The sequence below is a fragment of the Toxotes jaculatrix genome, chromosome 19 (assembly GCF_017976425.1).
Source record: "Toxotes jaculatrix isolate fToxJac2 chromosome 19, fToxJac2.pri, whole genome shotgun sequence".
NCBI lineage: Eukaryota > Metazoa > Chordata > Actinopteri > Toxotidae > Toxotes > Toxotes jaculatrix.
In genome coordinates this window covers 17,369,629-17,392,015 of record NC_054412.1, presented here as the reverse complement: position 1 = coordinate 17,392,015, position 22,387 = coordinate 17,369,629, and the positions used below count along the sequence as shown (strand labels likewise).

The following is a 22,387-nucleotide window of genomic DNA, read 5'->3' as shown; positions in this document are numbered from 1 at the left end:
TATAGGAGTTACGTCCAATATCAAGCATATTGTCTGTACAGTATTCAACCCAAAGTGACCCTTTCCAAACAACCCAAGAACCAAGACAAGTCTCTTGGTTTATCACCTTAAAGCAACATTTTGATGTTTTTAGCTCTCAGCAGATTCTTTACAAGGAGATGAAAGGTTATGTTTGTCCTTTAGCAACACTAAAATGTCTTGTTAGCATTAGATGTTGCACCGAGTTCAACTTTAAGGTTATTTAAAGGACAAATAAGAGCAAAAAAAAATATTTTTTTCAGCTGTCTGATGTGCAACAAAGTCTAAAAAGTGAATGGTTACAAATCACTTTGTAGACGTATCAGCCCTTTGTAGGTGAAGAATTCCTGTCAGGTGTAGGATTGTGGCTCTGTCTCTGACCTTTGACCTCCCTGTGATGGTATTCATCACTTCATTTAAAGTTATCAGAGGTAATGGGGTAGCTGACAACATAAAGTGTGTGTAAAACACAGTGTGTGGGTGTAAGATTTTGGTGTGCAACAGGTATCCAGGTGTAACTGAAAAAAGGAAAAGAGTTGCCTCATCTGAACATGTCTCAATCCTCACTGTTCAGCTTAGATTTCCCTTGAAGGCTCTCTGCTCTGGCGCTCTTCGCCGTCTCTTCTTATGCCGTCTCCTGGAGGTGGCGTCGAAGCACGTGACCATCATGACGTTGGCCTTGCAGCAGCTGACTCTGTTCTCCAGCCGAGCCGTCACCACCTCGAGGGCCTCCAGGTGCTCCAGGGAGTCCACCTCGAACGTCTGCCACAGGTCAACTGAAGAGGGACAGTGAGGTATTACTGAAGCTGTTTGTCAGGTAAAGCATATTAACCAGTGTATTACCACATTACATTATTCTATGTAGACGTTATAGGGTGGGTGACTACCCATACTGTAGCTCTGAAATTACATGTAGTGCTAAGAATAATTCCGATGATGGTAATGAGTATTCAGTGATAGAGGGATGCTGCCCCCTGTGGAACTGCTGTAAAACCACAAGATCATTATTTGAGGGTACAGTTATTTTTTGCTTTTTTTTTTTGAAAGACAAAAAATATTTAATTAATTGGGAAAATTAACCATTAGTAATAATCGTTGGTTGCAGTCTTACACTTAGTATTCGGTCTATCTAATTGACAAAGAATACTATAAAACTGCACTGAATTATTTTATTTTCTGAAAGCAGAAAAAAAATATTATTTTGTCTATTTATTTTTTCAAAGAATAAATCACTTCACTGACACTCTTGGTTCCACTTGGCAGGCTCCAGCATGAGGTTGTGTTTGGCCTGCTCCAGCTCTCTCCTCAGGTCGTTGTATTTGGCTCGGACCTCTGAGATCCTCTGCTGACGGTGCTCCAAAAACTTCAGCTTGGCGCTGAAGCATGCTGGGCCCTGAAAACACAAACACAGACACACACACACGTTTCACTACTTTTATTTATGTTCATGTAGCACAAAATAGTTACTGAACACACCAAAATAAAACCGTGCAGGACACTTTGTTGTGTCACGTGTCCATATTTTGATGCCAGCAGGATTTGGCATTTCTGTCGTGCAAACTCCTCGGCTCCAATCTACGGACATTAAACAGACTGACAAATTTTTAAGGATTTAGGAAGAGGGAGTATTTTAAAATATTTAATTAATTTGTATGTGAAGATACTCTAATTTCAATATTTGCTGATTGTGTGCTATTTTCTTTAAAATCTTCCTTTATCGTTTACCTACAATGTCTTGAATTAGTTTTACTTTCAATATTCTTTGTTCTTTGCTGCAGCATTGACCCAATTTCCCCCATGTGGTCATTAAAATTGTATCAAAGTTGCCCTGCCTGAGACTGGTGGAGGCAGGGAACGGTCTCATGAGACCAGACCTCTCGTCATGGGGAGATTACATCACCATATGCACCCCCATCTTGTTTTCAAGCACATTTCGACTGTACATGCAAGGTGGAATATAAAACCTTTACTTTCCCGGGGTCAGTTCACTGAACACGCTGCTTTTCAACGAAATGCTGCCTTACAGTAGCTGTAAAGCAGAAGCCACGGCCTTTATTTGTAGCCAGTGCAGAAGTTGTACCTGCCTTGAGGGCGCAGACAGAACATATTGTGGAAGGGGTGCGTGTCAATTATTTACTTCCCCATCAAGATTTTTGCTTTTAGTGAGCAAACAGGCAGACGCTTGTGATTTCGAACTTTTAAGTGGCTGCCCCACAAATTACTGAAGTGAAGCCACTACTGGAGCTGTGCTGATAATAAAGCGATGTGTTACCTTGTCTACATGCAGTGAATTCTGTTTACTTTGTTTCAAGCTCAAAGACAAGCACTTGACGATTCCTATAAAACTGAAACAGCTGGAAAGCTTTAGTGGCAAAAAAACTTGGGCTGCTGTTCAAACCTGATGCTGACGTGATGAGAAGGGACTTTAAAGACCCTGGAAGAGGTTGGGCAGCAATTCAGTCTACCAGTTTTCCCACGGGCTGCCAGCTGAGGTCGATAAAGGTCATATATTACGTAATGCCCTTTAACCTCAAAAAAAAAAAAAATCAAAATAAACCCAGCACCTGTTTGCCAGCACCTGCTCTTTTCTGCATCCTCTGCACATTGTCGATCTCATAGACCTTGATCTCGTAGGCTTCTGGGATTCCCCGATCCACCCAGCGAGACCGAAGACCACTAGCAGAGCGTCTCAGGGACTGGGCTGTATCATGGGAAAGACGACGCTGGTGAGTACCTACAGCGGGGTCAGGCAGAATGTGCAGTGAGACGCCGTATCACAGCCTGATTTTCTTTCTCTTCGCCCCTCTCTGAAACTTTCTGCTGCCTTTACAAATCATTTCATAAAGGCTTGTAATAAAGCTATATTTAAGATTTGTATAGTTTTTTTGTTTAATTTTAATTGCTGATTTTAAGCTTAGCGTTCGGTATTATCAGTTGTCAACACTTTGTACCAGTAAGAGAGGCCAAAGAAAGGCCACTGCTTGCTGTCACACAATTTAAAAACAGAATTCACATTTGCAAATTAAACTACAGTACATGGCATTAACTTAAATTCAGTCACATGGAGTCACGAGTTTGTTTTGTTCTAAGGCAGAGGTGAACTGTTCCACAAAGGGCAGTGTGGCTGCAGGTTTTTGTTCCAACCAATCAAGAGCACACAGTTTGACCAATCAACTGTCTGAACACTGAGATCAGTTGATTAAATGAGCCGAGTCTGGTGTGCTGCTGCTTGGTTGGAACAAAAACCTGCAGCCACACGGCCCTTTGTGGAACAGTTTGGACACCTCTGTTCTAAGGTCGTATGTTTTTTTAACAAATGAATGACCCTGTTCATGGTGCTCATGGATTTACAAGGTGGCCAAAGCTGGAGGATTCTTCATCTGCTACATTGGTAACGTCATCTAACATTCTTCACTAAAAGAATCACACTTCACTGTAAGAATAAATGAGTATGATAAATAAAGGAATGCGTCCCTGAGCTCCCTTCAGTGCTTAGGCCATATGCATTGCTGGAACTGTTTGCAGCTTTTCAGTGTCAAGACAGGAGACATGATTTCGTTAAGTCTCTCTGGATTGACTGGATTTGCCAATTCAGGAAAAAATACAACCTGAAAAACATCCACCAGTCAGTTAGAACTGAAGAGGCCTTTCGGTTGAGAGTTGAAATGCCTTTGAGAACCTCAGGCAAGTCCAGTTGTCTCCATATAGCACTTAGAAATACCATGACCTTGATGAGATTCACGGACAATGAACAGGATATTATTTTGGGGGACTTTTAATTCATATCCAGCAAAAGCTCTGTCTATTGCTTTTATTGCTCCATTGGCAGTATCATAACTGTGTTAACCACGTTTTCTACAAAATCCTATTAAAGGTTTCTCTGCGCATAATTCCATTAGCAAGTGTCGGTAGTATGTGCACACCCATCTTAATTTTCTCCATTTATGATTCCATTAGTAAAGCGCCGTCACTGGGATCATATATTAATGATGTGACCTCCTACACAATTAGGCTTTTAATGCCAGTGAGGAAACTAGGTCTGGCTGCATTCTACAGATGTGTGTCATCTCCAATTAATGTCACATTAAAATTTTATGAGATTAGATTACAAACCAATAACTGTGATAACTGGACTATCATAAAAATAGTCTTGTTTATAGTTTGTAAATTGCATGTCTAGAAAAGAAATTATCTGGCAGATTTCTGTAATATTGGTCCGATGTAAATATTATACAGTATTTTCAGAAGTAATCATCTTTTGTGTGAAGAAACAAAAGAGAATTTTACTCTTGTAGTTTACTAAAATTGTCATGTAGCAGAATCCTGCAATAATAAACACAGCCTTCCTGTACCTGTCATGAGTGCGTTAACATACCACTGGGTCATGGCACATTCAAAATAACAAAAAAATCTCTGTCTTCAACTGCATTACCAAGCAATGATAATAAGACAAAATTAAAAGAAAGCTGTTTGTTCTGATAAACAGGCTATCCTCACTTTATTTTTTTGTAAGATTAGATGTCAAAGCTACTCCCTAACACCATCAACACACGATGAGCACTCAGCACCTGGATCAGGTTCTGATCTTTCTAGACTAAAAAGTTGGTGAGTTCAGTTCATAAAAGGCCAGTTGTCCCAGGTGTTTTACCTGTGCTGCCTTTCCTCCGAGATGATCGGCAGCTGCGAGCCACACTAAGGAGAGAGCCGCTCCTGTCACTGACAGAATCTCTGTTTGAGGTGCTGCTGCCTGTGGCTTCGCTGTCCCTCATCATGCTGTCGTATCCGCTGCTGACCAAACTGTTCCTGTTAGAGAAATACAGCGATGTCTTCCCCATAGCAGGTGGCAAATCTCCACTCAACACACTGGTGGTGTCGCTCGCATGCCCACTCAGGTGATCGGGCATGCGGGGAGCAGTCACCTGACTGTATGGTGAGGGAAGAGAGGTAGTTTGGTCCACTCCTCCTGAAGTGGGGCTGGAGGCCCTTTCCTTGAGGAGGTCTGAGATCCGGCCGTTGACAAAACTCTGGATGGCAGATTTTGTGGATGAGCATGTGGAGCTCTGACTTGGAGTACGACTGATGGAGTGAAAAGACTGTGGAGGGGAAGAGGAGAGAAAGGAGGACGTCCGCTCAAAGCTAACGGTTTTACTGTCTGGGGAAAGACTGGAGCTACGGCTAATGGACTGTCGCAAGCCTTTGTGGGAGAGATTGAGGTTCTTGATGCTGGGGGCAGACAGTCGGCGGACTTTGGGGGTAGCCATCTTAAGTTTCCCGACAGCAGAGAGCTTGTAATGGGTATGCTTAGCAGATTGAATTACAGGATTTTCTGAAGAGAAGAAGTGATGACTCTGATCAGACCGAGGATTCTTCCTGGGGCTCCTGCTAGCCCTCGGTAAAGTACAATGTCCCTCATTATTTCCTTTATAACTTCCCTTACAAGCCCCTTCAGTACTTCCCTTGGAGCTCCCCTTAGAGCTCATAGAGGTGTTGCTGCTGCCTCTATCCAGAGTTGAGAAGTCGCTTGGTATTCTCCCAAGGGAATTTGTCCTGCTAGCCAGCTGCTCCAGTTTTGCACTGAAAAGCCTGCCACTGTCCTCAATGGGTGACTTCACCCCCCCACACATATGATCATGTTTCATTCTTAGACTTGAGGTTTCAAACAAAGATCCAACACCCTTTCTGGGAGTGCTACAAGCTTCCTGTTTGTGCTCTGACCCATATTTCCGAGGAGAGGATACATGGAGGCTGTGGTTCGCTGGGGAGTGCTGTCTGCCATGCCTTCTCTCCAGAGTTACCCCAGGGCTACATGGGGTGGATGATGTCACCCCCCTTGGGTCTCTGTGGTCGTCTGCCATGTGACTGACATGGTAGCTGTCCTGGTGATTGGCATTTTGCCAGCCTCTAGGCAAACTACCTGTTTTAAAAGAAGCATGGGCGGTTTCTTGGCAACCAGGTGAAACACCAATTCTCTTGGGGCCATTCCCGACACGTCTGGAGCTGATTTCTCCCTCCTCTGAGCTCCTTTGAGTGTTAGTGGAATAAACATGTTCCCTGTCTCTAGCGTGTCTCTTGTCTGTATTTCTTGGTCTCTTTCCACACATTTTGTTCTCTGCAGTTTCATTGCAGAAAGCTGAATCTTCCAAGACCATTGGGTCAAAAGAAATTTGGCTAAAAGGTGAGTCACACACTTTATCTGACTTTCTGACCTGTGTTTCAGAGGCCAAGGCTACATCCGTCTTTTCAAGAGTCTTCCTATCTTCTGGACATTTGACATTATTTCTTTTGAGCTCAGACCCTGACTTGACTCTCATAAAAGTGTCATTAGGACTGTCTTTTTCTTTAGCATCATCCAAATCAGAATCCACATCTGTATTAATCAGCATGGGATTAATAAATGAAGGTAAAAACCTTTTTTCCCTTCTGAATTGATGCTGGGGCTTTTCAGTGCCAGCCTCTGTGGCTGCAGGCTGAACAACAGAGCTTTTGGTTGCATTAGAGGAACCTGCGGCTGCAGATTCTTCACTGACATTGCTGATTATCCTGATTGGTTGAGAGCTGGCAGAGCTTTGAGCATGTGTCTGTGACTGGGCGGTGTCTCTGATACAAATAATGTTTCCGCCTGTCCTCGCGCTGTTCAACGCTCCACTGATGGTCACCTCCTCTACCATAGAGAAGACAAGTTCATCTTGACCTTTTAGGTCCAGAGGCTGTTGAACAGTCACTGTGATGGTGGCCTTCATTTCCTTAACATCCTCTGCGGGGCGATTAGATAAGACACCTCCATGAATAACACTTGTAGCCAGGGACTGTGAAGAGGAGCAGGAGGAAGAAGGAGATATGGGGGAGCTTTTGCCAACTGGAGATGTCCTTTTGTCTGGTTTGAACCAGTCAGCAGCTTCAGGACTCTCCTGTTTTCCAGTAGGCTGAACTGAACTGGTGACGGCAATGCCCTGAGGATCCCCATTAAAGTCCTGAGAAGGAAGTTTATCACCTGACTGAAGAGTTCCAGTGTTGCGATCAGAGCGACAGGTCATGTTCAGACTGAGGGTTTGATTCAGGAGCTCCTCACTGGAACTGGTTGCACTGCACTCCTCACAGTCGTACAGACCTGAATCCTCTCTCTGAAAACTGTCTCCAGGGAAGGCACCATCTGTTTGCTTTTCTCCAGCAGAGGTCTGACTGCAGCCTAACCCCTGATTCAACAACGTCTGTGGTGCTGCTGATGAATCAGAGTCTGTCTGCTTCCCTGCTTCTTTCTGGGCTTGTGAATTGGTTGGGACATTGTTAACTGAAGGGTTTTTCAAGGATGACTTGAGCAGATCCACTGTCATCTCACTTCCATCGATACAGCCCAAACGTTCTTGAAGTTCAGCAAATGTTTCACATTTAAGACAGTCCCTCTCTGGCGGCTTCATATCTGCTTTGAGCATTTCAGTATTCCCTTGAACAGTTTCCTCGCTCTTCTTCTCTCTTTGTAGCTGAGGAATTCTCAAAAGCTCTTGGAGGAGAGCGGTAAACTCTGGGTCTTCCAAGTCGGCCTTGTTAGGATGCAAAGAAGGTATGATGGGCACAAATTCAGGTTGTGCCAGCCTTGGGGGTGCTTTAGGCTGGATGAAGCCATCTGAGTCTATTTGGATGACGGTGTCACAGGACTGGTCACTACTGGAATGCTCATCTAGTTCACCACGTAGACGGAAAGGATGGATGTCAACATCTACCTCATCAGTGGAGTGGAACGCCCGCAGGGACAAAGACTGTGGCCCTCTCTTTTCTCTAGTCAAACTCCTCCCACAAGGAGAGCATGAGGTGGACTGCTGTTCAATAAAGACAAATCATGGTGTTAGTTCTACAACTGGACGATCCAAAACATAAACTGACCAATAAATCATTGTGGTGCAATGGAAACAATCACATGATCACCAAATGAAATCATAAAACTCTCACTTCCTTTACAAAAAGTAAAGGAAATGTCATGCCATTATATGGTGGTATATTGTTAAGAAGACATTCCAGGACATGTACAGTACCTTTGTCCTTTTCTGTGTCCTGCGAATGCGGGAAGCCAGCTGGATGGTGGATAAGGTTTCTTGAAGGTGAGACAGTGAATCAGCCACTTGAGCAATCACTGTGGTGTGGCAATTTGTATGACCCAAGGACTCTCGAAGGAGCATAGCCAGCTTACTACCCCTGTGCAGAGACAGTGCAAATGTCAAACATTGTTAACTCAAGCCAAATCTGTCAATTTTGATGTAGTTGCTATTGTAGTGCCTTAGTTTTAGCCAGTAGTATAGCCAAAAATTCTTTGTTTTGACCAACACCAAGAATCAACTTCAGCTCACTGTCAAAATATTAATGGAACTGGCTCTACACCAGTGTCTGCCAAAGTGTCTCCACAAATAATATTTTGTTGTAACATTCTTACTTGCTGGGAGTGGTTTTATGTCCACTTAGTAGAGACAAGACCACAGGGCCTAGTTCAGCATGAGGAGGTTTATTTCTGCTCATACCCCTCATACCACTGCACACATCTATCATGGTCAACTTGGTGGGGCCACGAGAACCTAAGGATGGAGATCAGAGAAGATCAAAAGGTCTTCCATGCTTTCAAATATACAAATAAAGAGCGCATGAATAAAAAAATTTACAATACATTAAACTGCATTGCATCTATGCATTCGCATTAACATTTTTAAAAGTAATTCAAGGAGAAAAAAAAATTGAACTGAGAGAAGCTGCTTAGGTGACTGGATATTTCATTCCAACCTTTTCCAATGGTGCTGCTTTCTGTACGAGGGGGCTGGACGTGGAGAGTGAAGAACATTATGGAAGTGTGGGACAGGTACGTAATGAAGTCACTGTGCCGACGCGCTGCAATGGCTGCGTCCAGGAGGGAAGCAGCACGCTCAGCAGTGGGGGCCTTGACCCGGTTGTGGTTACGTAGCTGGAAGGAAGGGAGAAGATAGTAATTTAGAGAACTGCTGAGTCTTGGCAGAGTTTTGCCATTTGTAAAGGTTTTCTTGTGTTTATTGTTATATACTGTAATTTATCCCAGTAATCCCAGAATAACAGCTCCATTCATACAGTAGACTTCATCATTTAATGAAGAAATACAGAGAAACACACATCTACTCTAATGAGGCACTACCTTGCAACTGGCAAATGGCAGTGCGAAGGAGTACAGAGCTGTCCAATTATAATGTAATCTAATACACTTCAGTCCCTACCAGCATTATCTTCTCACATAGGGTGTGGACCATTTTACAAATAGACCATATCCACAGACGAAGCCTAAAATCAAACACGGGGATCTAACACAATATCTGTGATACCACTGGAACCTTCTAGAAAACAAATGGGCAATTTTCTTTGTGGCCAAAAAAAAAAAACGTCCAGCTTTCCTAGGAATATGGGCACATTTCCGGAATCCCAGCTGTTAAAACAACTGTAAAATAACATTTATTTGTGTGTTAATTTTCAAATTGAGTCTTTGATTCATTGCCAGTAAAGCATAGCCAAGAAATTGTCACTTCTCTGGAACAAAAGTTTAGCCTTGGCTCTGGTTTACAGATTTGGGATAGGCTTGTTTATATTAACAAACACTGATTAGACTGTACAAAATAATTCCATTAATAACAACTCTAATTCTTCAGATGATTCTTTTCTTCAAAGGAATATATAACCATCTTGGGTCAATGAAACCTTGTGTGATAAACACAGACAAAGAGAGACACAGTAGAAGCAGTTGTTTATTTAGCAAGCCCCCTTTTTTCTAATGAAAACATTTTTCATCCTACCTGTACCCCGTAGACAGGGTCTTCTTGAAGTCTAATACGTGCTCTCGGGCTGTCCTGGATACTGCCTAATGACGGGACGACCTCCCCGAGCAGATCTCTCAGTTTGTCCTCCTCTCCACAGCAGAGCTCAATGGCAGACACTGACACTGTCAGATCAGTCCAGGTCTTCTCTCTCCGCCGCTCGATGGCAGTGTACAGCCAGGAGATGGCATATGGAATCAGCCCGAGCCTGTGGATGCTCTCATCACTTCCCACCATGCTGGACCAGGAGCCTGAGGCAGACAACAGTGCAGGTGTATCCATGTTACATACAGTACATACACACACATATAGTACATATAAATGATTTATCATTTATTATTTATACTTTTTATTAACTCCCACCATGGAGCGCTTTTGGGAAATATGCTTATTGCTTTCTTGTCAAGAGTTATATGAGAAAACTGATACCATTCTTATAGTCCTATATAGTCAACACAAAGTGCTGTTAGCAGTAGCAGCTAACCAGCAGTTAGAGCTTAGAATAAACACAGGAAACATCTGGACTGGCTCAGTTCTAAGGTATCTGTAAAGCTCACTGATTAACATCAGTGCATCTTGTATGTTTGATCTGTACCAAAACTAAAAACACTTAAACATGAAAACAACACGTTGCATCATGTGTTGCATCAAGGTGTCCCCACAGAGCACAGGATCTTCTGCTGTATATATAAATATCTAGAGTTTGAGTCACTGAAGCTGAACCCCCAGCTTGTCCATGTGTTCCAGTAAACACAGTTGGCCTGGTCACAGGTGGGAAGCCAGTTAGCGTTGTCCTCCCTGCCACTGTCTGCACAGTGGGGGTGAAGCCTGAGGGGAATTATATCCCCCTGTTAAAATCTATCAGTGGCACAAACAAAAGTAGCGACTGATACCCCCATGTTTCACAGACACTCACATTTGTAAGACAGCATAGAAACATGGGTGTCATGACTAGCCCCTAAGGGGGCTGATTTTGGATCTTTTTGGGACTCTGGAACTCTAGTTTAAGTTTTGGTTATAGTTCCTGTTTTATTTTGAAATTTCTGCCCTTGTGTATCTGGTCTTGTTGTACTTCCTGTCTTTGTCTTGTTTCCCACTTTTGTCATTGTTTTCCCCGCCCTAATTGGTTCCACCTGTTCCCCTTACCTGTGTGTGTGTATATATAGTCTGCGTTTTACTTTGTCCAGTTAGTATTCCTCCTCCTCAGTGAGTGATTTTCTGTTTGTTACTTTGTTTAAATAAATAATTATTAGTTTGGACTACGTCTGTGGGGTCTTGCATTTGGGTCCTAGTCCTTGCCTTTCCAAGTCGTGACAATGGGTGTATATATGTAATGGCAGAGGTGCACTGGCAGTCACAATACATACACACTCAAACATTTTCAGATTTTCTTATGGACTGGTGCCATGCTCTGTCTTCTATTGCACTTTTGCCCCACATTAGTTTTGAGTTATGGGCCTGTTTTGTCCTCTCTTGTCTTATCCAAACTCTAATTGAATGAGGATAAGAGAATTGGTTTACTCCAATTAAAGGCCGAGCTGCTGGCCGTTATTCAGAGAGAATAGTATTCTGTGGAGGAGATTGATATCCCCTGGCTGTGGGCCACATGTAGTCTGTATTGGCCAACTAATTCAATCAGATTTACGGAGAGTGGCGTCATGTGAAAAAGCAGCTCCAAGGAGACCCTGTCCTTAGCCTGTGTGTGTGTGTGTGTGTGTGTGTGTGTGTGTGTGTGTGTGTGTGTGTGTGTGTGTGTGTGTGTGTGTGTGTGTGTTGCAAATTTATTAAACCCCTTCACTGACTCTAAGTGCAGGGTCCCATCTCTCTAATAGCAACATGTTACAGTCCATTTTGTTTACAGTCCTGTCCGAGCTCAGTGCCTCAGCAAAATAAAATCAAATATTTGTGTTTTTTTATGCAGCATGCTGAAATGTCGACGACAAGCTTTTAAAAAAGCATATGTTGCATAATTGATGAATACGCTTTTATTTACAAGGTTACAGGTGAAAGATGAATCACTATGAAGGAAAGAGTTGAAATGGCAACACTTTTTGGTCAAGGCTGTGGAAAGAAAAGAAGACAGAAAAAGGACAAATGGAGCAAGAGATAAAGCAAAAGAACAAGAAGGCTGGAGATGTGTGTCACGATTGTACCAAGGACAGAGAGATAAAATGGAGACAGGAAGTTTAAGTGATAATGAAAGTGAATGATAACGGGAGTGGGACAAGGGTGCAGGAGGAAGGAGGGCGGGTTGGCCCCTAAGCATAGATAAAAGCGTGCCACTCTCTTTTAAGATTTTAACCCGTGGCCTCTCACAGTGAACGATTACTCACCCACATCAGCACACCCCAATCCCAGAACACATCCATCGCTGCCACTGAGCACACAGCGGATGACATCAGCCAAGACGCCTGCACACACCTCAGCCTGGTCAGACAGAACAAAGAAGAGCAAGCATCTTATGATTCATCTGCGCCGGAAAAAGAACATCCAATGAAATGAAAGCGCTGAAGCAGAGGAGGGATGCATACTGATTCTGTAAATTCCCTTGGGCTCAGATACTGTAAGCAGAGCTTGGGGAAAGTTGAATGTAATTGATGGACTGTGTAATGGTGGTGGCTATCCAGGCCCTATCAGTTTTCAGGTCATCAGACAGAGAGAGCAAACTAATCATGCTGTGCCATGTACAGAGAAGAGGAAAAAAAATGCACTTTGAATACTTGAGAAAACGTAGAACGAGCTACACTCATGTTACACCATCAAGTATCTGTCAATGTGAAACAAATCCTTCAAGATAGATCAATGTTAAGCAAGCACAAATAGAAACATTTGAAACCATAGTTAAATGATATTCAGCAGTAATCAGGATGAAGAACCAAACCTGGCTTGACTCCTGAGGATAGGCTGCATCAAAGTTGAATGTCTTCAGAAGATTTTTGCCATCCCTGCCTAGTATCATTGTAGTGGGTGGTTGGCTTTTGCTGACTGGCTCCATGATGGTGACTCTTTTCTTGGATGGGTCAATCTGGAGAACAGGTGGTTGGGCTTGGCCCCCTGACAGTGTTGGGCTTACCCTCAGCACGACTTTGACCTGTATACCAAAGGAAATGAGGAGGAGAACCATGTTGAGTATACTATAAACTGCTGAATACTGGTTTAAGTAGTGCTCTGCTTTAAACTCAAGCACTCTTATTTTTTGCTTTTGCTTTTTAGCTACTCTAGTGGAATGGCTCTAGGGATGGAACTGTTGGACTGTCTGTGTCTAGGTCCACCACATTGATCCAGTCTAATATATTTGAACAACAAGTTGTAAAATATGTTTTTGTGCATGCATTACATGTATAATGGAAAGAAAAATAAGCTGGCACTGTCCAGCCTAACCAGACTACGGCCATTAATGGCTTACAACCAGCATTCTAGTGCACCCAGCTAATGTTAAGTCACTAGTGGACAGCTACTGGCTGAGAGATTAAATGCCTTTTATAAGGATTGTTGAAGGAAGAGTGAGCACTAATATTGAACTTACTCCTGTATTCATATTGTATACATATATACAGGAAATAGCTAAACATTTTAAACTACACTGAGACCCGCTGAGAAGAAAATGTCATTATTTATTAAACTGAAGGAGTGCGTAGGTACGCAGCTTTTACAGGAGCAACACGTATCTAAGTGATCTCAGGAGAAGCATGTTACCCCTTCAGCTAAGAATGTGTGCAGCAAAAATGTAGCTTTAACTTTTGAAAATAAATACCAGCAGAATACAGACGCTTATGAAAAAAGAATGAGTTCAAAAATATCTTCATTTCAAATTCAGCGAGTTTTAACCATCACAGAGTCGTTGCATCCTGAAATCTGAGGACACAGATTTCAGAGTAAAAACATACATGCATACATACAAAAATACAAAAATCTTCTTGTTGCATAAAGCTGTCTGTTATGATATCAGCTGCAGTGCATTTCACTTCTGTTAATACATTGCTTTTGAAAAGTGGTATAAGACTTTTACATTTATCAGGGGTAATGACAGGGGTTTTAACTCTGGAGCTTGACGTCAAATGTAGCTGTATGAGAGAGGGAGATAATAGTCAGACTTCAGCTTTGAGCCCCTGCTGCTCAGCCATGGGAGGCTGAGTTACTATTTTATGCAATGTAAGGTAGAAGAAACCTCAGTAGGAGAAGAGAAGACTTGACAGAACTAACTGGTAAATGTCAACAAGGATTAGGTTTGAGCATTGGGGATGGTGTACTTTGGTGTTGTGAATGTTTACAACTGTTTATAACTGTTTTGTATCCTTTAACACATCTGGCAATCTGTTTTTTTCCCCATAGCCATCAAATGATTTGTATAAATACAAAAATAAGCAGTATTTTGTTGTTTAATGTTCAATTGAGATAAAAACATGTTTTCTTTTGACTGCAGTAGACAGCCAGTTGATCCAGTAAGTGCAGAAACTACACACAAGCTTACAGCTAGCTGCATGGCGATGCATACCTCCTGCTATATTTCCGCATGTCATGACATTAATTCCTTAATGCAGTTCTCTACAGGAAGCCTCAGAATTCAGAGGCTTTAAGGTCTTAAATTAAGTTAGATCCTGACTCTGACAGACATTTAGCAAGCCTCATAGGTTTTAGTCTGCAGGAGGACGAGGCAACATTTACCTCACAAAAGACAATAAGCCGTATGACAGAATGTAAACCAATTACAAAGTTATTCATAAGCAGGATTCAGGTCTGCGAGATTGCATGTAGCTCTGTGCACCGTAACATCCAGTCGAATGTGGTTTTCTTGAAGTTGTGCAGGACTGCATTACACCACAATGACATCATCCATCATTGACAATTTGAAAACCTGACGGCCATATTCTGTCTGGCACGTAATTAGTTTCCAGTGTCTGTAAAGGATTTTTCCTTCTTTCCCCTTCTCATAATTTTAATACCTTATGCAAGAGGTGGCTCCCTAACCCTATTGAACATGTGTCAAACTCTATTTATGAAGGATAAATAATTCAAGACATCCATTTAAAGGCAGAGAGAATCCTGCTCCACTCTCCAGTGGGGTCCAGAAGTCTGAGACCACTAGTTAAGATGCTTCTATTTTGCTTTTTTTTTTTTCAAATGGAATACCAATTATTTCATTACAATATCAGCTTAACAATTCGAGTCTTTGAAAAATGTACATGAATTTCAGAATATCTTGTGTTTCTGAATCCTCAAATTTTCTGATTGTTTCCAAGTTTACATGAAATTATTAAAGATTTTCAATGTCGTCTCAGACTTTTGGACCCCACTGTCTATGATGGTGCACAGAGTTGAGTGCTCAGGCAGGTGTGTCTGGCATTGGGGTCTATCTGAGCCTTTATATGTAACTCTAGACTAAACTCAAGAGTCCATCTATGAGACAAGGGGAGGATAGGCAGCCATATCGATCTCCCCCAGCTTCTCCCAGAGGAGGTGAGGGGAGGGGAGGAACAAGATGGAGACATTAGCACCACATTACAGTGTATCATGAAGGAGGAGTGATATAGGATCTCCCCCAAATTGACTATGATCTCTTTACTCCGCAACAAGGGTGGTAAAAACAGTTCCAAGGTGGTGGTTGTGGATGAGGATGCATTGTATTCTTCCACCATAAATCCAGACACATTCTATATGTTTATAAAAGGCAATATAAAATACAAGTGTCCCATGTAACACAAGAAATTCATCAAGTGACTGCAGTTGTCTTCTCATACTACACCTAGATGGCTGTTGGTGAAACAGTATTTAATTCAGCATATACTTTGTATTTGAATTAATATTAATGTGTATAGAGTGTCTGTGTATCTTCCATTATTGTGCACGAGGTGTATTTTTTTCCTGTGCTGATGTATGCGATGTGCTGCACAGACCGGTACAGAGTCAAGAGTTTGCATTTGTTGAACTTTGAACCCAAGCTGTGCTGACCTTTGTGAGCACAGCTAATAGCTGAAGGCCATTAGCAGAAGACTGCCGTATTACAAACCACTGTGCAGTGTTTTGGCTTTTTATATGGCTTTAAAAACATTAATCTGTGGGGCTGGACTATATTGAATCACTGATAACACTGTATTTCAACTAGAAACTAATCTTAAACAAAGAGTTTAGCAGCAAAGCATTGTGGGAAATATGCTTATTCATTTTCTTGCAAACAAATGTGGTTCACTGATAAACAGAATAATCTGCATCTACTGTAGCTCTACTGGAATTTGAAGCCCAAAGATCTACCTTGCCAACATTGGGTGAGTCTTTGGTTCTGGTGGCAGCTTGGAGCAGGCAGGAGGGGACAGGGGGTGGGTTTTTCTGGACGATGTCCCTGAAGCAGGTGGAGAAATGCGCAGGAGCTGGATCAGAAGCCTGTCCTTTTTTCCTCGATGTCAGGTTGAGCTTCTCAGCTGCCCTGCAGGGAAGAGGGCAGGCAGCATGACATACTGAAATTTATGAAGTAACCAGTATAGACAGGCTGAAGATACAGCTCATTTTTTACTCACATTTGCTGTTTAGATTTAATTTTAATTTTAATTTTAAATTTTGACATATTTACCTGGCCAAAAAGGACATAGCAGCAGTGTTAGCAATGGTCACCACTCTGGATATGTGAGGGATCTTTGAGCTCGTCTGTACGGTCCCAGCATTACCAGAGCCCAGTGTTGCATCATCTGCAGCCTACCAGGGGACAAAGCTCATTATAAAAATCAAAATTTGTAATTGCACTCCAGCACCCACTCCAAAAGGGGCTATTATCATGGGAATTACTCTGGGGAAAAAACGCGGGGTGCATCTGTCTAAGTAGGGCATGTAGGCTGAGCGCACACTGGGTTAAACATACACCATTAACTCATATTACAGCTGTAGCTAGGCTGCATGTGGAGTGTGAGGAATAGTTTCTGATGGCAGTAGTGACTCCTGTCTGAGTTTAAAACATGACTCAGAGACGAAGAGGTGCAGCAAACATACTGTCACAGCCTCTGACACACACCCTCAGTCAAGCTGCTTTATGTAAAGTCCTTCCAACACTTCCCCAGTGTGTGTTTTGCATTCATTCATAACGCAGTGTGTGCAACATGACCTATTCAGCATGCATCTGCTGCTGCTCGACATGAAGTCACCGAACCTCGCCGCAGGCCTCGGAGCCAGCGTCTTTGCATTACAGAGCTCTTCTGCGCTGCTCTCAAGCTCCACATCTCATCAACGTCTCAGCCTTTTTTTTTAGGGCATGATAATAACATCAGCTCAGGTTTTTCTTTTCATATTGTCCAACAATACCAATTAGTGCCATAGTAGGAGAACTACAGTAGTACCCTGGAAGGAGACTAGAAGGAGAATTGTAAAGACAAAGGACTACGTTAATACTGTCTACTTAGCCAAAGGATATATGGATGATGTACAGATATTTCCCAGCAACTCTTCTCATCTTATTGACTCATGTCTTCTGTCTCAGCTTTTTTTTCTTCTTTCTCCCTGTTCTGAATCTCTCTGTATTTGCTCTCATGTGGTCTTTTATTATCTCTTGTTTTCTCCTGCCCTCCACTCCATCATCCTTTCTACTCTTTCTCCTGCCCGCCATCTTAAACACTTAATTTCCCTTTCTCTTCTTCTGCTATCCATTTTTCCTCCACCCTCTTTTTTGCCTGCTTGCTCCTGACTCCTCACCACTCTCACTACTCTCATACTGCTTCACCTCAGCTGCATAAACCTGTAATGATCAGCTCCCATATTGGACCTGTCTGGCTAATTTCTTTTACAGTCTTGCACAAGCCAGGACAGTTTTATAATTCATTAATTAATGAATTCGTTAATTCATTTTGCTCAGGGGAGTGGTTTAGCAAATAGTTTATTGTGATGTCTGTGAGGATTTTCTATCAACCAGGTCACAGGATAGCTACAGGCAGTACATCACAGGTGAGTTATTTGGATTTTCCTTCTGTTTCTGTCCATAAAGATCAGGAGTAAAGAAAAACACAAAAACTCACACAGCCAAAAACATCATCCAGTATAAACTGTTCTCACTTTATAAGCTTTTTCACTGGGGACAGGGGAGGGCGGGCTCAATCTGCTGTGGCTTCCATCACAGTAATGCATATTTCACCAGCCACCCTGTTAAATATGACCATCCCCCTATTGATCACAAGTGCATTTTGACTTGCTGGCTTTTATGACAGGGGTAAATCATTCCATTCCATTAGCAAAAGTACTTTTAAACAACGTCCTCAGCCATAGGATCTAAATAGGCTCTGATTAGGCACTATGAATTACTGCCTTACTGACACATGCACCCGTAAAGACGTTCTTTACCCATACAGCTCATTAAAAGGGGGAAGCTCACTGGGGGATGCGTTATGTGTGATTTAGTGTTAAGAGAAAGCTTTTAGGGGTACCTGATGGTAAGGGTAGACGGTGACACCATCAGTGTTGGACACAGATTTAGAAGCAACAAGCTCCTGCTGCTCCTCTACCCAGCGGTCCATATCGGGGTTAGGGAGCTTAGGCCCCCTCCGTCTGAGGGTTTGAGGGGTCCTCTGAGGTGTCCTGGGGCTCTGTGGGCTGTGAGGACTGTGGGTTCGACTGTGTGGTTGATGCGCTTCCCTTGAAGCCCTATCCCCATGCTTTGTCTCACTTTGTCCCAGCAGTGTGCCAGTGCTGAGGCTGGGTTCAAAGGGAGGCTTAGCTAATGACTGACCCCTGCTCAGGGCCAGGTGGATGGCCTCTTGTTTGAGCTGGTTCAGGTTTGTTCCACAGGCTGCACACTGGCCCTGGTCCCTCTCCCTGTCTCTGGATTCAATGGTGGACCGACTATGGACACGAAGGTTGTCATTAAGAAATGCTGACAGGTCATTTGAGTCCTGTAGAATTAGAAAAAAAAAAAGGCAGATGACATAATTTTACATTTAAATACTGGAATCTAACTTAGGTGTTGAAAATATTTCTGCTCCGTTTACACTCGTCTGTAGCCTAATAAGATCATAGATGCAGCACAAATAATAACAAAGCTAATTTGCTTTGTTTGATATCTGGCTTGAGAATAACATGAATGATCATTGAGCATATAAAAACTGAGTCGTGGGAAGGCACTCCAGGCAATCTTAGCACTTAGCAAAGTAATCACAGAGTCGGTAGTATTGATTAATACCACCCTTGTCATCCTCATAAGAGCCGTAAGCAAAAAAAAGGAACCTACTTCACCTTTAAAGCAAATGAAGAATGTTGTGAATCATGAATATGCTGTTATATTATATATGTATATATTGTTCGAATATATTAAATTTGAGTATATTGCTCCTTGGCTGCAAGGAGTTGGGTAATATACTGTACTATACAATGTATACAGTCAATATGACATGTTACTATTCGAGACAATTGTTAATGAGACTGAAGATAAAAAAATTTAATTAAGAAAACTCTGACAACATGAGGTTTGACATTGTTAAAATCATATGACACAACATCTGAGCTCCCAGTCTGGACCCAGACTGTCAAATCTAACAAAATGAGCGTCAAACATCAAACCGTCATCTTGGACACTCTTGTGTCACATCATGTTTGGTCTGCCCTTGACACCTACCAACTTCCAGCACAGTCACACACACTCCCTACCACTTCCCATTCGCCCCATCCATCCTGCTAGCACATTGCCAATGACACATATTCTCCCAGAGGAGTACTATAAGAGCTCTCAAATATTATGTGAAACAATGTCATTCAAACTCCAGAAGTGCTGAAGCATCAGGGACTACATTTACTGCTTCCATAAAATAATGTTAAGGGATAATTAAGCCACAAGTATGTCCTGATATTCTCCTTATTCCACATCAAATAGGAAAATAAGACAAATTCTCCCACTTACAATGTTCAGTTTCAGGTTTGGGTACCTTGCATGTCATTAAGAGAAAAAATGACAGACCTATACAGAAAGAAATGTGCTGTTGTAGTAAAATTTGTAATTGGACTTCCCATCTTAACCAGACTGCAAGCCCTTATAAAAGATGACATTACAGAGCCATGATGCTTTTGAGAAATCATGCTTAGATCAATAAACCTGCAAGGAGCTAACTGGCTTATCAGATTTCTACTGACCATGCCTGTGGCCACAAGATAGCATCTCTCTGCTGCTCGGACTATGGTCTCTCTCTAAAAACTGTGCCCCATCCCACTCAAATGGACAAAAATAAATAGTCTTCGCTCTGCGGAGAGGACTGAGGAGATGACACAGGGATGCTGAGATGAAATATTCATGCCCATTTGAAACCACTCACGCAGGAATGGCACTGGTCTACTTTGTCGATTGGAGTGTGTTTGATGGATGTTGGTGGTGACAAATGTACAGATGGATGCAGAAATGTATGGGCGTGCATTGCTCTCACAGGCGGCACTGTAAAGAATGATGCTTCCTGCATGAACATTAATATGCTTTTTTATCGTCTCAGACATACAGTATACTGTCAGAAAATGTGTAGTTGTGGCTTTCCAAAGTCTACATGTGTGAGTATATCAGGGCTGCAACTAATGATTCATTTCATTATAGATCCATTTTTTATTAATTAATTTTAATCATTTTTTTTGGTCTGTAAAACATCAGAAAGTAATAAAATACAATAATAATCATAATAAATACAAAAATTACATTTTTTCAGAGCCTAAGTGGGCATGTTCATATTCAAGATTTTAAGCTGATTATAGTAAAATAAATAAATAAACCAGCAAATATCTACCTATTTAGTTTTTAAAAAATGTCTTAAATAGTTGACTGATAAAAAACTGCTGCATAGTAATTTTCTGTTGATGACCAAGTGATATATATTGTTCTATTTTTAATGTTGTTGCATGTCTAGTATCTGTTCCTATTTGTTGAACATGTGGGGGGAAATGCTTATGCAGGCTTATGAATCTCTTTTTTTGGCATTATGACATAAAAAAAATTATTATCACACATCTAATTCAAGAATATACATTGGTATCTGTGTTTTTGTTTTGTTTTGTTTTGTTTGTTTGTTTGTTTTTGTCAACTATTACCCTATACCACCACCTGCTGAGAAGTCCTAAGATGTGTTTACTTCAATTATATTCTGTCCACGCCAACTCTTGAGCCCAAACATCATTCAGACAATAAAAACTATATATATTTCTGTTGATGTCAGCCTAAAAAGAGAGCAGACCGATCTTGAGTGTATTTATGGTCCGGTGCATCTCTGAGCAGCTCCATCACAGCATCATGGTTACTGACCTTACAGGAGAAGTGATGGTGCACAGCCAGACTCAGCGCTTGCTTCTTCAGAGCAACAAGGGTCGCTGAGCACTTCTCACAACACGCAACTTTCCTCACAGACCTCCCAAAGCCAGGATTCGCCGACATAGAGCCTCTGCATATGGTCCCACTACCAAACGACATAGTACTCCTGATGCGGTCTCCGACAGATCCAGGGAGGGACCTGTAGGAGGGGACAGCGTCTGCTCTCTGGCACATATTCCGATGTGGGTCGCCCCTGGACCCTCTGGCACCCTCGGGAGTAGGGCGCTCCTTAGGTTGGCAGTCTTTGCCTTTAATACTTGCAGAAAAGCCGATGGGCTCACAGTGATGCTGCACTTCTGTGCTCTGAGAAATAAATCATTATAAGAAGGATGTATGTGGGCTCTGGCTGTGGGAAATTAGATATCAATCGACATGCACTACTGTAACCACACCCAAATGTTTTTTTTCTAGCAGTGCAACAGTATTCTTCTTATCTGAAAGTCTTCTCAGACCATGCGGTCTTTTACAAATGTGAACAAACTGTGCTCATGAGGAATAAATCTGACTTACCCAGTGTGCTCCTCTGACCGAGGTAGGAAATCGCTCTCCTCTTCCAGTCAGAAATGACATGACAACTTGTTAATATTTAAAAAGATATCCGAACAAAGGCAGGGCGCACTTTTATTTAATTTTGCCAAAGCTCCGTGGATGTAAAGCAAAACTGTTTCACTCATTGTAGGCTTAAATTAAAAAAATATATATGACAAACTATAAGAAGCTGGAGACACTGTCTCAGAGGTGGAGTGATAACAGCGGCACAGTGGAGAGGCAGTGCGCGCACTAGAGAGCACTTCATGACTGTGCGTGTCTATTTATTACGGCTTCCTCAGGGAGGCGGTAAGGAGCAAGTGAACAGAAGGTTGCAGGGTTTCTTTTCTTTTTTGGGATTTGGATTTCACTGGATATTTCTTTCCTTTCAAAACATAATCCCAAAATAGCCCCTCTCCTTCATAATACTTCCTTTTGTGTAATAGTTCTGTGCACCTTCTTGCTACAGAATAAGATATCAATATACTCCCTATAATGTGACTTCTGAAAATATAGAGATCACATTGTCAGTGAGCTGTTTGATAAAAGTAACTATCCTTTATAAAAGTATCCTTTATAAAAATTTAATAATTTTATAAAGGATTTTTTTTTCAAAAGTATTTATTAAACTATGCAAAACAAGGGAATGTCATATTTAAATTATAACGCTAGGCAGAGACTGCGTTAAAAATAAATTAAAGGGCGACTCCTGTTACTT

General features: G+C 42.0%; 1 protein-coding gene across 1 annotated transcript; it reads right to left on the bottom strand.

The window, feature by feature from the left end:
- Positions 1 to 588: 588 nt before the first annotated feature.
- Positions 589 to 21,711, bottom strand: kif26bb (kinesin family member 26Bb). Its single transcript, XM_041065015.1, has 15 exons — positions 21,652 to 21,711; positions 21,076 to 21,444; positions 18,233 to 18,697; positions 16,399 to 16,520; positions 16,083 to 16,254; positions 12,715 to 12,924; positions 12,167 to 12,260; positions 9,813 to 10,084; positions 8,782 to 8,959; positions 8,441 to 8,579; positions 8,046 to 8,205; positions 4,667 to 7,832; positions 2,583 to 2,752; positions 1,261 to 1,411; positions 589 to 794 (listed from the first exon to the last, which is right to left on the bottom strand). Exons 1-15 carry the CDS (start codon positions 21,709 to 21,711, stop codon positions 589 to 591), a joined length of 5,934 nt encoding a protein of 1,977 aa, XP_040920949.1.
- Positions 21,712 to 22,387: the final 676 nt, after the last annotated feature.

Bases quoted from the DNA above. Each gene is read 5' to 3' on its own strand.
- kif26bb (XM_041065015.1), bottom strand. From the start codon at position 21,711: ATGTCATTTCTGACTGGAAGAGGAGAGCGATTTCCTACCTCGGTCAGA. The intron at 18,698-21,075 runs GTCAGTAACCAT...CTAATTCTACAG, and splicing joins ACCATCACTTCTCCTGTAAG to GACTCAAATGACCTGTCAGC. The intron at 8,960-9,812 runs GTAGGATGAAAA...CCTTCCTTCCAG, and splicing joins ACCCTGTCTACGGGGTACAG to CTACGTAACCACAACCGGGT.